General features: G+C 41.3%; 1 protein-coding gene across 4 annotated transcripts in view; it reads right to left on the bottom strand.

The window, feature by feature from the left end:
- c2cd3 (C2 domain containing 3 centriole elongation regulator) overlaps positions 1–16563 on the bottom strand; it is a 192875-nt gene that overhangs the window by 22018 nt on the left and 154294 nt on the right. For all 4 annotated transcript variants that reach the window (XM_068033364.1, XM_068033366.1, XM_068033365.1 and 1 more), the window contains exons 30-32: positions 14488–14699; positions 10710–11769; positions 9890–9989 (exon numbers count right to left, since the gene is read on the bottom strand). In XM_068033364.1, coding sequence (XP_067889465.1) covers positions 9890–9989; positions 10710–11769; positions 14488–14699 — 1372 coding nt within the window. The remainder of the gene's footprint in view (positions 1–9889; positions 9990–10709; positions 11770–14487; positions 14700–16563) is intronic.

Below are 16563 nucleotides of genomic sequence, written 5' to 3'. Positions count from 1 at the left end.
GGGAACTTCTGATTTGTATTGGTCATTAGCACAAATATAGTTTTTGAAAAATATTCAGAAATGTCTTCTGCACACCACTCATGATTGCCAACTGAAATACATTTTTAATTGTGAATGTCACAATCATATTTTATCCATCAACTTTTAGTGTGACAAAGATGGAGATTCACACAGAAGTTTAATCATTAGAGCATCATATGAATGCTATAATCCTGGGTACCTATAACTTCAAACAACATAGTCATAGAATTGTGCTTTATATCACTACACTTCAAAATATATTCATTCACTGAACAAATGGCAACTTAACATTAGATCCCTTGTCTAACAAAATCAACATTTTTGAAATACCGGTGGATCTTTTTTGACAGAACTCATGGTAAGTAATGGGGAAGAAATGGCTGGATGGGTTAGCAAGGGAAAGTCAAGGTTTAGATGGGGAAGGAAAGGATTAGAAGTGGGGAAGCTGACTGTTTTTAGAATATTAATAAATAAAATGCTTTTATTTAAAGAAGTAGGGTCTTGGTGGCTTTGCTAGTTTGAAATAAATATATAAAATAAAAATGGCTTAAGAGCAAGTTCTAAAATTAAACAAAAATAGGGGAAGAGGTTAAGAGCTGGGACAGCAAATTAAATAACTAAGAAGCTACAGGACAGCACAGCTGGGAGAGCTAGCAGCTTAAAAGAGACAGGCCACAAAGTAGGGCAACAGAAGCCCAGCCAGGAGCCAGCAATTGGAAGGCTTTAACGTGAAGAGGGGATTAATAAAGATCACCACACCACTAATTAGTTGCCAGTGCCTGCAAATAACATAGCAACAAGCACATTAGAAAATTGCCATTATAAATGTTTACAGTAAATGTTCACATTAAATTATTAAAAGTCTTGACAACCTAAAGTTAGATAGGAAGTGCTTGTATATGCAATGTTTTTAATATATAGGCACCTTTTCATTGGCAACAAAACTATTTTGGTTAGATGCTATCTTAGCATCTAAAAAATAGAGGATGGTGTGCTAGTAAAGCACTTTGGAGTACCAATGTATACCATCACATAGCATTGGGATGAAGTCCTGGGTCACCATGTTGCCCTATTCTTGATCTCAGTGGTGCTGCTGGTTTGCTGCTACATGGCTCCTGAGCCAGTTAACAACAGCATTTGGAAAAGCCTATGAATTGTCCACATACATGCTGGATCACAATTAGGAGTAGGAATGCTGATGCCTTGCCTCCATTCCATTCCTTTCAACCCAGTGTCATTCAAGCCAATTGTAGCATCCCAACTGCCAGCATGCCTCAAATCAGTTAACATACCAAGTACAATGAATACAGTGGAGTCTTCCTTGTCTGTACAGCTCAGTAACACTATGCACTGCATTTATCCTCGAAGCTATTGGAATTACATTTTATTGGAATTTAATGCATGGCCAGTTTAGAGCAAATCAATGAATTTGAATGATAAAAAACATATAAAGGTAATCATCGTGTGCTAAATATACATGGTCTGTTCAAGTGATCTCATAACAGAGATGATTGCAACAGCAAGCCTTCAGGGCAGCCTGAATGAAGTAAACATTACTAATGGAACATTGTGTGCCAGAATACTGTAATAAGAAACCAGTTACGTATGAAATGTGCATAATAATATTCCTTTTTAATAGAAGCCTGACAAAAAGCATAAATTGCCAGGTTATTTTGAGCAGTTAATTTAGTTTATAGTTGGCACAAACATGTTGTTTAATTCCCAGTGTAAAGTAGCAATAGCTCAAATACTTAAGGATGGGCACAATGTTCATGTATATACTTCTGCAAGAGTATTCCCCAGAAGGTACATTAAAATATTTGTACTGGAAAAGGGAATTTTGATTTTTCTTCTCCCTCAAAATTTGTGTGAAATTGGTTGGTAATGGTAATACTATTTAGATACAATGATCGACAGGGAAAGACCCACCAGCTCATTCAACCAGTCCCACACAACTGTGGTGCCTTCTGCAACACTCATCACCCCATTCAAAAGCCATGTAATCCGCTGGGAGAGGGGACAAAAGATAAAAAGCCAGGCAATTAGAGGGGGAAATACCTGGAAAAGTGCTCTCTGACTTCCTTAGGCAATCAAAATTAGCCCACGCAACCACTCTGGCCCCGATTTGACAAAACGAGTCTTTTGTATGATGTCTAATTTGCTTAAAAGTGCTATATTAAGTTGATTTACAAAACAAATGGCATAAATACAAAATTAATGAACTGGTAGACAAATGGCGAGGAGATAACAACGTAGAAGGCAAGTTATAGAATTGTAAAGGCACAGAAGGAGGCCATTCGGCCTGTTGAGTCCATGCTGGCTCTTTACAGCAATTCAGTCAGTCCCATTCCCCGGCTCCATCCCCAAACCCCTGCAAGTATATTTCCAAGTGTCCATCCAATTTCCCTTTCAAATCACTGATTCCTGCTTTCACTGCCCTCGTAGGCAGCGAGTTCCAGTTTGCAAAAGTATGTTGGTACCATTGAATTCAGGACTCAAACTGTAATTTGTAAAGTCAAAACCCCTCCCTTCCCAAAAGTAAAAGCATTTTGGGATACAGGGGGTAACTAAATTGGATCATGAAAAATAAGAAAGCACTCATGTAAGGTATAGTACCTGATGGAAGTGAGGTGCTCAGTGAAATTCCAGAAGAATCAGTGAATGGACTGCTTCCAATCTACCTAAGTTACTCTTGACCATCCCCCACCCCCCCACTTACTGCTTCCCATTTAGTTTACATTCCCACTTGTCACAAGTGTACTATGTTAATGTATTATTAAGTGCACTGTGTTAGTCCATGATTGTTCTGTCTGTCAACTTGTAAATTTCTAGGTGACTGTTTGCATTTTCTTCTTCACAATACCTTCTAACTTAGGCACATACGGAAAGAATTTACGAAGAAGGGTGACCAAAGAACATCAGGCCTACCCCATCCATCTTACAAAGCATTAATTCATTTACCTCTGAGCAATGCTACCCTCATGGAAGGCAAAAAAAGGAACAGAACTACAGCCAAACCAGGAAAAAAATCTTGAAATTCTCTGGCCTTTTAAGACAAACACCAGTATACATTGGTTGCTCATGAATCATCACAATCACAATTAACAAATTTCTCTAACTGGAAATGCCTGCTTTTCCAGAAACTTAACCTAGTTCTGTTTTAAATGACTGCAGTGATTCCATACATACCACATCTTGGCAGCTTTCAATCACAGAACAATGACACTGAAGAGAAACACATCCTGGCATGTTCGATTATAGATTTTAATGGATGACCTTAGTGCTACCAGCTCTATCCACTTCAAGTAATTTTCCCCACCAGGCAGTATCCAATTTTACTTTTACTCCTGCAATTATCCAAATAATTCTTGGAGATTATCCTCATAGTTAAGGTCTCCAAGATTTGGTATCATCCTGCTGTCCTCCTCTGCACCTCTTATGAGCATAAATATAGTTCACGATGTGCGGGAACCAAAACTGGACACTTCACCAAATGCAGACAAATCAAAACTGTAATTAGCCTAAGTACAGTACTCTTTGTTTTATATTCAATGGTCCCAGCATAACAACTTAACCAAAATCCTCTTCTCCCCTGCCTCGTAGTTGCTTAAAAATTGTTACATCTCATAACATTTTCCAGTTGTGATGAAAGATCATTGACCTGAAATGTTAACTGCGCTCTTTCCACAGATGCTACCTGACCTGAATATTTCCAGCATTTTCTGCTTTTATACGTAAAATCCTATTTGCTTTCGCCATGGGCAATTAACACACATTGTACACCTTTAACGAGTGATCAATTACTATTCTCAGATCTCAATCTTGATCGAACTTCTTTGATGACTATCCCTGTATGGTATAGATACAGCTGGACATTCGTAATCCGAACTGTTTGTCAAAACATACGACATCCACAGATTCGCCTCTACCCGCCACTTCAGTGACATACAATTTTTTCCTTCTCTGCGGTGTTACCGCCTGGAATTTCCACTTGTGTGTAGATATTGAAATGCAGAATTAGCCATCAATTGCAGAAATAGGATGCTGGATTTTGTTATCATGGCAGGGGTCCCACCAATGGGCCCGAAAATTGTGGGGGGTGGGGGGGGGGCCAGACCCCGCTTTGGGGGTCTGCAGGACTCAGGGCCACATCTGGTCAGCGGCAGACAATTGGGACAGCCACATAGCCTTAGGAGCTCAGCAGCACTACTGGGAGGGTGGCCACAGCTGGGACTGCACCTGGAAGAAAAGGATGCTATGGATGGTCATCACCTCCACAACCAGGTGAGTAGGGTCGGGGTCCAGGGGCGCTGGGGCCAGTCAGGTACAACCTGACGAGTGGGGGTAGATGGTGCAAGAGGTGCCACAGCCTCGTGGGGGGGGGGGGCGGGGTCCTCCATGAACCAAAGAGTGCCCGAATAAGAGGGACCCCCCTCCCCCACACCATAAGCCCACCAGGGTTTACCTGGCGGCTTCCCCATATGGCGGAGGACCCCCCACCTCCGGCCGCTGGTAAAATGCCAGCGACAGTGGGAAGGGGCCCTTAAATGACTCAATCGGCCTCTGGGCAAGAGGGCCACCCACCACCTTTCCTGCCACTGGAAAGGTGGCATGGGGGCAGGAAGACGATAGGCACTCCACCTCCTGCCTTCCCTTGCCGTTTTCCAGCCCCCCTGTCTCCCAGCCTGTCCCCAGAGGGCTGGTAAAATTCTGCCCAGGGTTTTGGATAATAGTAAACTTGTTGCCTATTACTATGAGTGCAATTTCTTCAAATGGTCTGTGCTCCGAACTATCATTGTCAGTTTAATTTGGGAGGCAAAGAGAGGTTATGAGAAACAATTAACAAGCAACATTAAATTGAACTCAAACATTTTATGAACATATCAAGTGTAAGCAGTTAACAAGGGAAATAAAAACCTTGCCTGCACTTCCTTCCACCCTGGTGCTTGTAAGGGACTGGATTCCATTCTCCAAGTTTCTCCACCTCTGTCACATCTCTTCTGATGGCAGTTGTTGGTGAGGTTTCTGCTATTCCCTTTTATGCCTACTCTCGATCCATCTTTTGTATCTTTACTTGTCCTGTTACCACAGCCCTTTGCCTTGCATCATCATCCTTTCTGTCATTAATCCACCCTATCACAGACCTTCCCTTTTGTTCTTTCCCCCTCTCCCTGCCTTTGTACTTTTACAAGTTCTGACAAAAGGTTATCAACCCAAAACGTTAACTCTGTTTCTCTCTCTGCAGATGTTACCTGACCAGCTTTCCCATGAACATCTCCTCTAGACCTATCTTTTTCTTCTTTACTATCTACTTTTGCCTTGCACCATTATCCCATCATCTGGAAAAATGGGGGCTGAGGTTATCTTCTGAAACTGCTGAACTCAATGTTGAGTTGGAAGGCTGTAAAGTGCTAATCAAAAGATTAGGTGCTGTTCCTCAAGCTTACATTGAGTTTCATTGGAACAGTGTAGAGGTAGAGGATAGGGAATTCAGAGTGGAAGTGGGGCAGTGGGGAACATTAGGGGAAGTTTGGTCCACTGGGCTAGGGAAGGGTGAGAGGGAAGTGAGAGAGGCAGCTGAACAAGTGGTCTCAATCTTTATTACAAAAAAATACATGAGCTTCTCACACTTGTTGTTGAAGGTCAGGGTGAGGAAACATGGGAAAGTAGTTTAAAGAGATGATTTGTCATGTACAGAAGTGGGGGTTACCTTTGCATTCCGGGATGATCTTTAAACAGTGAGCACTTTTAGCAATGGAGAGTTGAACCCAATAGGAGCTTTATTTGGTCCAGCCAGATCTGGCGATGGATGGTTAAACCAGCTGTCTACCACATTCACATCGACGTTCCTTAGACATAAGGCGGCAGAGATGAGGGGTATACCGGGGGATGACTAGGGTGAGAGCAAGTAACGATTTCAATGGGGACAAGGGAATCAAGTGTGGTGGAGAAGGTGTGATTTAGCAGATAGGTAGCTGAAGAAATATCATGAAATACAGGCCAAAGTCTGTAGATAGCTGGTACATGAAAGTGCAGTAGTAAGCGACTTGTGGGAGAGGAAGGGGAGACACAGAAAGAAGTGGCATTGGGAGGGAGAAGGACAATTTGGTGGACAGCAATACAAGGAAGTGATCAGGGATTGCCTCATCACCGATGGCTATGATGGAAGTAGCAAGGCCACGTGAAATGGTGAGGTCAAGGGGGTGGCTGTGATTATGGGTAGGTGAGTTTATATGGAGGGAGAGATTCAGGAGGCAAGGAGGGTGTATCGTGTCTGCCTAACTTGATTGAATTCTTTGATAAAGTAACAGAGAAGCTGATTGAGGTAGTACAGGATGCAACATAATCTTATGGAAGACAAAGTGCCACACTAGAGGCTTATACTGAATTGGCTCAATGATGGGAAGCAAACTGTGAGGTGGATGGATTTTTTTTTAAGATTAAGGGTCAGTTTTGGAACCAATATTATATAAGAACATATTAACTAGGAGCTGGTGTAGGTCACTCAGCCCCTCGAGCCTGCTCTGACATTCAATAAGATCATGGCTGATCCGTTTTGTAACCTCAACTCCACATTCCCGCCTACTCCCGATAACTTTTCACCCCCTTGCTTATCAAGAATCTATCTACCTCTGCCTTCAAAATATTTAGAGACTCGACTTCCACTGCCTTTTAGGAAGAGAGTTCCAAAGACTCACGAACCACAGAGAAAAAGTTTCCCTCATCTCTGTCTTAAATGGGTGACCCCTTATTTTTAATTAGTACTAGTACTAGATTCTCTCGCAAGGCGAAACATCCTTTCCACATCCACCCTGTCAAGACCCCTCAGGATATTATATGTTTCAATCAAGTCGCCTCTTACTCTTCTAAACTCTAACCGATACAAGCCCAGTCAGTCCAACCTGTCCTCATAAGACAATTCGTCCATTCCAGCTATTAGACCAGTAAACCTTCTCTGAATTGATTCCAACGCATTTACATCTTTCCTTCAATAAGTAGGGACTTAGATAGAGTAGACAGGAAGGACTTGTTTCCCCTAGCGGAGAGGTCAATTACCGGGGGCACAGATTTAAGGTGATTGGTAGAAGGATTAGAGGGGACATGAGGAAAAACTTTTCTACCCAGAGGATGGTGGGTGTCTGGAATTCACTGCCAGGAACAGTGGTGGAGGCAGAAACCCTCAACTCTTTTAAAAGATAAATGTACCTGAAGTGCTGTAACCTGCAAGGTTACTGACCTGATGCTGGAAGATGGGATTAGATTGGGCGGCTAGCTTTTTCGGCAGGCGCAGACAGGATGGGCTGAATGGTCTCCTTCTGTGCTGTAATTATTTTCTGGTTCTAGTCTATGCTTCTAAGGACAGTACTCCAGATGTGGTCTCACCAAGGCCCTGTATAACTGAAGCATAAACTCCTAGGGCTTTGGGCCAGGGCTGTTCATTTTTCTGTCAATTAACATCCTCGCTGCACTAACGCTTTGTCTTTCAGCGCACCATTAACATACTATTTGTCTTTCAGCGCACCATTAACATACTATTTGTCTTTGCTCCATGACCTTCTTGTCAATTATTCTCTGTGACCCTGTTCTATCAAAACCTTCCCTTTTGTTATATTTTTCCCTACCCCCACTTTATTTGCTTAAAACCTTAAACAATTCTAACCTTTTCCAGTTCTGATGAAAGGTCAGTGACCTGAAACATTAACTCTGCTTCCTGCCACAGATGCTGCCAGACCTGCTGAGTATTTCCAGCATTTCTTGTTTTTATTTTAACTATCTATATCCCTTTGTAGCCTCATGTCCTCTTCACAACTTACTTTCCTACCTATCTTTGTGTCATCAGCAAATTTTGCAACCATGTCTTTGGTCCCTTCATCCAAGTCATTTATATAAATTGTAAAACGTTGAGCCCCCAGCACTGATCCCGGCGGCACACCACTTGTTACACCTTGCCAACCAGAAAATTATCCATTTATGACTACTCTGTTTCTTGTTAGCTAGCCAATCGTCTATCCATGCCAATATGTTACCCCTTCACCATGCGCTTTTATTTTCTGCAACAACTTTTGATGTTGCAGCTTATCAAATGCCTTCTGGAAAGCGAAGTACAGTACATTCATCGGTTTCCCTTTATCTACAACATATGTTACTTCTTCAAAGAACTCCAATAAATTGATTAAACACGATTTCCCTTTCACAAAACTGTGTTGACTCTGCCTGATTACTTTGAATTTTCTTAAGTGCCTTGCCATAATGTCTTCAATAATAGTTTCTAACATTTTTCCTAAGACAGATGTTAAGCTAACTGGCCTGCAGCTTTCTGTCTCCCTCCCGTTTTGAATAAAACATTGGCTATTTTATAATCTAATGTAACCTTCCCCGAATCTAGGGAATTTTGGGAAATTAAAACTAATGCATCAACTATCTCACTAACCACTTCTTTTAGGACCCTAGGATGAAGTCCATTAGGACCTGGGGATATGTCAGCCCGCAGTTCCAACAATTTGCTCAACAGTTGTTTAGTAGTACAGAACTTGAGTATTGCTGAAAATACAGACATGTTGTCAAAGCTTTTTGTCTCGCGCTCATCAGGACAATCGCAAGAGTAACCAATGTAAGGGAAAACAACTTATACTGCATGAGATGAGAGTGCTGATTGGTTGGCAAGTGAACTCTGATTGGTAGAGGCATTGCCATAGCGAATACTCAATTTTTACAAAGGTCCTAGACTCGGAGCAGCACTATAAAGTTTGCAGATGATATGAAACTTGGCAAAGTAGTAGATAGTGATGAGGATAATTGTAGAAGCATGACAGGCAAAGTTCAATATAGAAAAGTGTGAAGAAATCCAATTTGGGAGGACTAATATGGAAAAAGAGTATACCCTAAATGGCATGATTTTGAAAAGTGTAGCTGAGCAGAGAGACCTTTGTGTCCGCATGCACAAATTCACAAAAGTGAAATTGATAAGGGGGTTAAAAATATGTGGGTCACTTTGATTTAAAAAAATAGAGGAATAGAATCTAAAAGTAAAGAGATCATGTTTGAACTTTATAAATCACTGGTTAGGCCTCAGCTGGAGTATTATGGACAACTGTGGGCACCACACTTCAGGAAGGATTTAAAGGCCTTAGAAAGGATAGAGGAGGCTTACCAGTATGTTACCAGGGATGAGGGACTTCGGTTGTGACAAGATGTTGGAAAAGTTAGGACTGCTCTCCTTAGAGCACAGAAGGTTAAGAGGTGACCTAAGAGAGGTTTTCAGGATGATGTGAGGTTTTGACAGAATAGATAGAGGAAAACTATTCCCTCTGATAAGTGGGTCAGTAACCATAGATCACAGATTTTTAAAAATTGGTAAAAGATCGAGATGGGAGATGAGAATTTTTTCACTCAGCTGTTAGAATCTATAATGCTCTACTTGAAAAGCCAGTGCAAGTTGATTCTCATAAGTAAATTTAAAAGGGAGTCGGACAAGTATTTGAGGATGGGGAAGCTACAGGGTTACAGACAGAAGTGGGGATGTGAGACAAAGTACAACTGCTCTTTCAAAGTGCCAGCACAGGCACAATGGGCTGATTGGCTCTAATTGCTCTAGGTTTCTATGATTATCTGATTATGATAGGAACAGGAGACATTGATCCTCATTGGTCATTTCCAAGTGACCTTGTTGTCATGCGACCTATTACATACATACAGAAAGGATTCCTCAATTATGTATGTACAGTTAGTTATTAATTTCAGCCACCACTACTTTCACCCACTTTTAAATTTATAAGATAATTATGCTATCAAAGTTCATAAGTAATTTTAAATTAAGGGATGCAATTTTTGACCAAAAAACAAATGCAAAGGAACAATTAAAACTTACTGGATATGCTGCAGCAGTATGTGCAACATTTAGCACCCTCATTGAAGCTTCTAAGTGACTTGGTGGGAGAAAAAAATTTGGAATTACAACTGAATCAGGTCTGAATTAAGATGTTAAAGGTTAACAACGTTGGTGAGCATTTTAAGAACATAAAACTATAACATTTCTTCAGTATAGCCTACTGTATAACTAGAACGTGCTACATTTCTTGCCCAGCTCCAATCTTTGGGACCAGACTGTCTAAAGCTATATAGTGAAACTGGACCAAGCATGTTCCTTCACATCCAGTTCCATCAATTATAATTATAACATACATTAAAATATAAACAAGAAGTTGTTACAAGTATTAAGATAATTTTTACCCTGATTATAAATTATGATGAATCAGTGAGAAAGGGCAAATGTACAGGATATTCTATTGAGCAAAGTTCTTCTTCACCACTACAAACAACATAGCATTCCCTTCCTGAAATAATAATTCCAATTATGCAAGCACCACTAATTATTACTCACAATGTACATTTGCGCAAAAGCTAATATGATTAACCCTTGCCATATTAGGTAACAAGAATGCAAAACTGGCTAACAGCAGTGGCAGGTTATTTAAAATCCACTCAATCAAGACAGCTATCACCATATCAAATTATGAATAGCTCAATCAGCAATGATCACAAAGTGTCATAGCACTGGCTAAGTAGACACAAGTATTATTTTGAAAATGCAATAAATCAATTACAGCCTTTCATTGGAATATATGAGGAATGAATGCATGCCTGAATAAAAGTTCACTTTAAAATCTGTAATAGTTACTAAAGGATACAATCTGACTGAAAGTGTATCTCCTTCTGAATTCGACTCTGCACTCTCCTCGTGCTTTCTCTGAACACACTCCCCACCAGCTTTACAGAATTGTCGGTCTTCATGGTTGTGCCCTTCAAAGGGCTCTTGATTTTCATTTCCAACCTCTTTGCTTCTATTGTTGTTGTGGCAGTCCTCATGAGTACCCTTTACTTTTAAGTCTGCTTCCTCCCTATCCCTAAGTGAAATTGTTCTGCTGGGGAAAATGTCATATTTTGTAATGTCTCCATTTTTTTGCATCAGGTCTTCTGCTTCATCAGGGTTTGAGGAAAACAAGTCCCGATCATCTGAGGACCGTATTTCTAGTAACTCTGTATCTGAGCACTGTTCACTTTGCAGAATTAAATTTCTGTCTGGCACATCAAGGTCTATCCCTTCATATACTGATGATGATTCTTCTGTATGTGGGGACTCGCCAGCTGCAATATTGCCGGGTAAATTACAATTTTCATTTTGTAATCTTTTTGTAAACAGCTCTTCAAGTACACTGATGGGCATTGCTTGCTTTTCATCATCCAGACTTCCATTTCCTGCTGGTTCCCGAGTCTCTCTTTTACCTTCACACTTATGCTTACAATCTTCCTCGAAATCTGAGAAGATACTTGACCAAGGGCTAGTCCTGTCAGTCATAACAGTCATGTCATTTAAGGTTCTTGGTTGTATCACATCATCTTCATATCCTTCTTCACTACACTCTTCACTACCATAATCATTTTGTTGATTTCTAATTTCTACACTGGATCTGTTATTTTGGGAATTTATGTTCTCTTGATCAAAGTATTCATCATCATGTTTAGTTTGTCTCAATTCTGAATTTCCTGGTGTACAGAACTCAGGAACGTTCGTCTGCATATTTTCCCTCTCTGGTGACTGTAGATATAGTAAAACTTTGTTGTGGTTTTTGTTTTTTTCATTTTCTAATTGTTGTGGTTCATTTTCAGCAATTTTCCCCCAATCTTCTTCAGTACTTTGAGGAGATTGCGTTGGAGATGTAACATCAGCTTTATTTCCTTCTTGCAGACCTGTTACATCATAAAGTGCAAACATGGGCATGAACATGAAAGTAATTCTAAGAACAGTTTTCACTCATCATTATGCATTTTCTTGGTTAGCTGTTAATATTATTAGGTGCCAATCCATAGATTTAGAATAACTTGTATATAAATGGCACTGGTAGCTGGATTTAGATTGTACCTTGATCAAGTGAATATGCTAGAAACTTACCTCACCCACAATGAAATGGCTAGCCCATACATCATGGCCAGTCCAGAGTAGAAAGAGGAAGGAGAGATAAGAACATAATAGGAGCAGGAGTAGGCCATTCAGCCCCTCAAGCCTGCTCTCCCATTCAATAAGATCATGGCTGATCTGATCGTGGCCTCAACTCTACTTCCCTGCCTGCCCCACCATAACCCCCGACTTCCTCGAACCAAAAATCGGTCTAACTCAGCCTTGAGTATATCCAATGACCCAGCATCTACTACTTTCTGGGGTAGACAATTCTAAAGATTAACAACCCTCAGAGAAGAAATTCCTCCTTATTTTTGTCGTAAACAGGAGATCCCTTATTCTGAAACTGTGCCCCATAGGTCTAGATTATGGGGGTCTTATCTGAAAGTAAAAATTGGTGGATGAAGTTACTCTATAGGTCAGTTCTTTCCCAACATAGAAACAGCAAGCGAATAAAATGTTATTAAGATTTCAGCCGCTGTTGTTCAGCAAAGCAGACTATTCAAAGCAACTTGTCTACAGAGTAAATACCGACACTTCAAATCCAGTGTGATAATCCACATATCATGTGCTACATATAATGAGAAAACACATAACTAGGGCAGAGATTACTGGACCTTGGAGCAGTATGGATATCTGGTAGCATTGGTCTGAAAAAATCTCATGACCATCCAGTTCCAGGCAGATTATTGCAAACTCTATGACCTGACCAGAACCGGAGGCCTATCCCAATTCTCATGAGGAGTAGCTTTTTATATATATATATATATATATATATATATATATATATATATATATATATATATATATATATAGACGTTAATAGCTACCTGTTATTCTGTACATGACAAAAAAGTTCTTGGCATGTGCCACTACCACAGAAAACCAGTTGCAATCTCTGTTTGCTAAACTGTCACAGCTTTCTGAAATTTACAGTCTTGGCTTTTGGAACGAAGATCGCATCAGCCATGTTCTAGCAGCTGCTCCATTCTGACTGGGGTTCAGGATTACACTCTAACCTACAGTGCTGATAGTCATTTTCAATCAGCATGTGTCAGGCAGGCCCCCAGCTGCCAAGAATGGGGAAAATTAATTTCACCACATGAACATTAATTTTAAACTGTTGTTGGTGAAGTAAGATCTTGTTTTAAAAAAAAATTGGAGACTTTGGCTGGAGAGAGACATTAGCATATATCAACAGGCAGTACTGCAAAGGACAAACAAGCTATTACCTGCTCCAATTTAATCCACAATGGACCTTTGATCACCAGGTATTGTGTGTAGAGCAGACATTCCAAGGTCATGCGGGTGCTGTAAAATGGAGCAGGGGGCTCAGGGAGGCCTTCCCGACCTGCTCCCGCCTCTAACCCACTTTACGTAGGGTGGTGGGGGGCGCGGGGAAAACGGGCCACCCGCTCCAGGCCAATCAAAGCCCTGAAGTTGCCAATTAACGGCCACTTTAGGGCCTTCAACCGCCTCCACGGGGCTTTTACCCGGTGAAAGCTGTTGGCCTCTCCGCACTCAGGGACGGAGGGGGGCCCTGACAATCTGGCACAGGGTGCCCGATTGAGGGCCGCCCCCGCTTCCCAAACCACCCCCAGGACCCAAGACGCCCCCCTTCTCCCCAAACGACCACCCTTGCCTCGCCAGAGGCATGATCGATTACCCCCAAGGCAACCCAAACATACCGGCAGTCCTGGCTCCATGTCCTCGGCTGGGCTGCAGTCCCAGCAGTGGCCACCGCTCCCGGTGGCGCTGCTGGGACTAAGAGCTGCCAGCCCGATGATTGGCCGGCAGCTCAAATGAGGCGGGACTTCCTCCCTCAGGTGGGTGGTAAGTCCCACCTCGGAACAATTAAAGCCTGGGACCCGTAAAATACGGAATGGATCCCCAGGCTAGGTAGAAGCAGGTTCACCGCCGAATTTTACGTCAGTAGCTAGCTCCCGTCTGCCCGATGTAAAATCCAGCCCATAAGGTGGCAAGATGGCACAAGTTCTGAACTAATCAGTTCGAGTTTAAAGAAATGGATAGACAACTATCCAATGACAAGACTGGAGAACCGTGTTAAAAACAATTTTGGTTAAACTTGGAAAAGTAAACATGACAGGTTTCAAGTCTGTTACATAGGTTTTAAGACATGTAAATCCACAATAATTACCATCTACAAAAAAATACACAATTGAAATGCTCTTAGCAGCATGTACAAGAGGAAGTTCTCTGCTTATTAGAACAAAATATTTTGTGGATCAGTTTTGTCACTAGTCTTAAAAGGGGAAGGGCTTGTTGCACCTCTAAAGGTCTTTTTATCAAAATATTATCCCCTTTTTAATATAATAAACTCACTTTTTCAGTATATGGAAGATAGCATTAATCTTGCATAGTTTCAGACCAAAATTAATTTCTATAGCCAACTTGAAACAGTTTATTGATTAAAATAGATCAAAATTTGTGAAATCAGCTAAAATAAAAATGCTATCAATAAAAAGTTATAAAAACCTGCTTTTGCTCACCACTGATTAACTGACGAGATTCATAGACCAGTTTATTTGACTTCTCCAAGAGGTGTTGGTCATCACCAGGGTCTGATGATCTATGGTGATCATTCACTTTATTCTCATTTGTTCTTTGCTGTGGGGTGGGGTTAATTATGTGAGAAAATGGGGATGTAGACAGCTTCTGACTGAAGTATCTTTGAATATCATCCAGCTCACTGAGATTCCTCCTACATATCAAAGTAGGAATAAAGTTAAAACATATAAAATTGCAGAAGTAAAAAACAAAATCAGTTTTTATTTATTTCAAAGATGATACGTGTGTGACGTGATAAAACTGGCACTTAACCTAGAGCATGGCTACCTGACCCAAACCCAATGGGACCAGACGACATGTGTTGGGTTCGAGTTGAGTCAGTTTTCTGGGTCTGGCATTCGGGTTCGGGTTGGGCCGGATCCGACACACTCTATCACCACCTCCGGTATGTGGCTCCAATGCTAATGTACTTTTTGGACTTGAAAGGTTGTTTAGTTACAGTTTTTTTAAGCTTGTGCAGATAAGCAACAAAGTGAAAAACGGAAGCAAGGTTAACTGATGGTTGGGTTGGATCCGGTCGGATGTGGTTCTGTCGGGCTCAGGTCGGGTTTCATTTGCAGACCCGAACCGGCTTTAACTTAACCCACAAATAAAATTCCATAGTAGTCAAGTCGCTTTTTATTTTCTTCTTTTTAAAATCACGTTATGATCATTATTAGAATGGCGGCTGACAGCCCCCGCCTCCACATTGTCACATAAGACCCACTTAATGCAATTATTTTTATGAGAATCATTGCTCCTCAAATCCTCCTCCACCATCAGGTCTCACTGAACTTTTGATGGCCAAAAGAACTGACAAGTGACCTGCTACGAGATCTCAAACTATAGCACACTTGATCCAGCTGCTAGCAGGTGTGGTGAGCAGCTTCCACAGGTGGCTGTACAACACAGCACGACAGCAGAGATGCAGTTTATTGGCTTTGGGGAAAGAGGAGGAATACTCGACCTGCATTCCAAAGAACTGCTGTGCTGCATGTCAGCAGTCCAATGCTCTGCAAAAGACACGTTAGACTACTTTTTCTTTTCACATGGTTGTCCTTTAGAGCAAAGTAATCTAAATCTGATCATCCTTTAAACCTATGGGATGACCCATAGACATAAAAAAAACTCCGCCAATTAACATAAAAAACTTGCTGAAGAACGTTCCTAATTAGCCCCCTTCATAGTGTTGTTATAATCACTATAGGCAATGGCAGCAAGAAATTACTAAAGACCCTTGATTTCTCCAAACAATAACGGGCTAGCAACGTTCAGACATTTTCCACTCAAATATTGGCGAATTTAATGGACTACAGATATACAATTCTTTCCTCGCTTACACAGGCCTGGAATTTCCTCCTTGGGCACAACACGGAAGATAGACATGAAAATGCGTCCAATACTGTAGGATGTCAAATTGTGCCCAAAAATCCTTCCTATCTCATTTATAATAGGCCGAAACTTAAATTGGACTTGATCCATGCGCTCCTGAATTGAGGCCACTGTGCCTGATATGCATAAATGATGGTTTGATGAGTTCAAATTTTAATTTTGATGCATAAAAAGGGAATTAAAGAAAGAATTTGACATGTATTTGGCACTTTGCTCAAGCTTCTCGCTTCTGAGTCAGAAGGTTGTGAGTTCAAGTCCCACTTCAGGACATGAACACAAAAATTAAGGCAGACACTCCAGAGCAGTCTTGAGGGACTGCTGCACTGTCAGAGGTGCTGTCTTTCAGATGAGACATTAGAACATTACAGCGCAGTACAGGCCCTTCGGCCCTCGATGTTGCGCCGACCTGTGAAACCATCTGACCTACACTATTCCATTTTCATCCATATGTCTATCCAATGACCACTTAAATGCCCTTAAAGTTGGCGAGTCAACTACTGTTGCAGGCAGGGCGTTCCACGCCCCTACTACTCTCTGAGTAAAGAAACTACCTCTGACATCTGTCCTATATCTATCACCCCTCAACTTAAAGCTATGTCCCCTCGTGTTTGCCATCACCATCCGAG

This window comes from Heterodontus francisci, chromosome 6, assembly GCF_036365525.1.
Source record: "Heterodontus francisci isolate sHetFra1 chromosome 6, sHetFra1.hap1, whole genome shotgun sequence".
NCBI classification, from domain to species: Eukaryota; Metazoa; Chordata; class Chondrichthyes; order Heterodontiformes; family Heterodontidae; genus Heterodontus; species Heterodontus francisci.
Note: the sequence above shows the minus strand (reverse complement) of the source record. Positions and strands in the feature narration are given on the sequence as shown.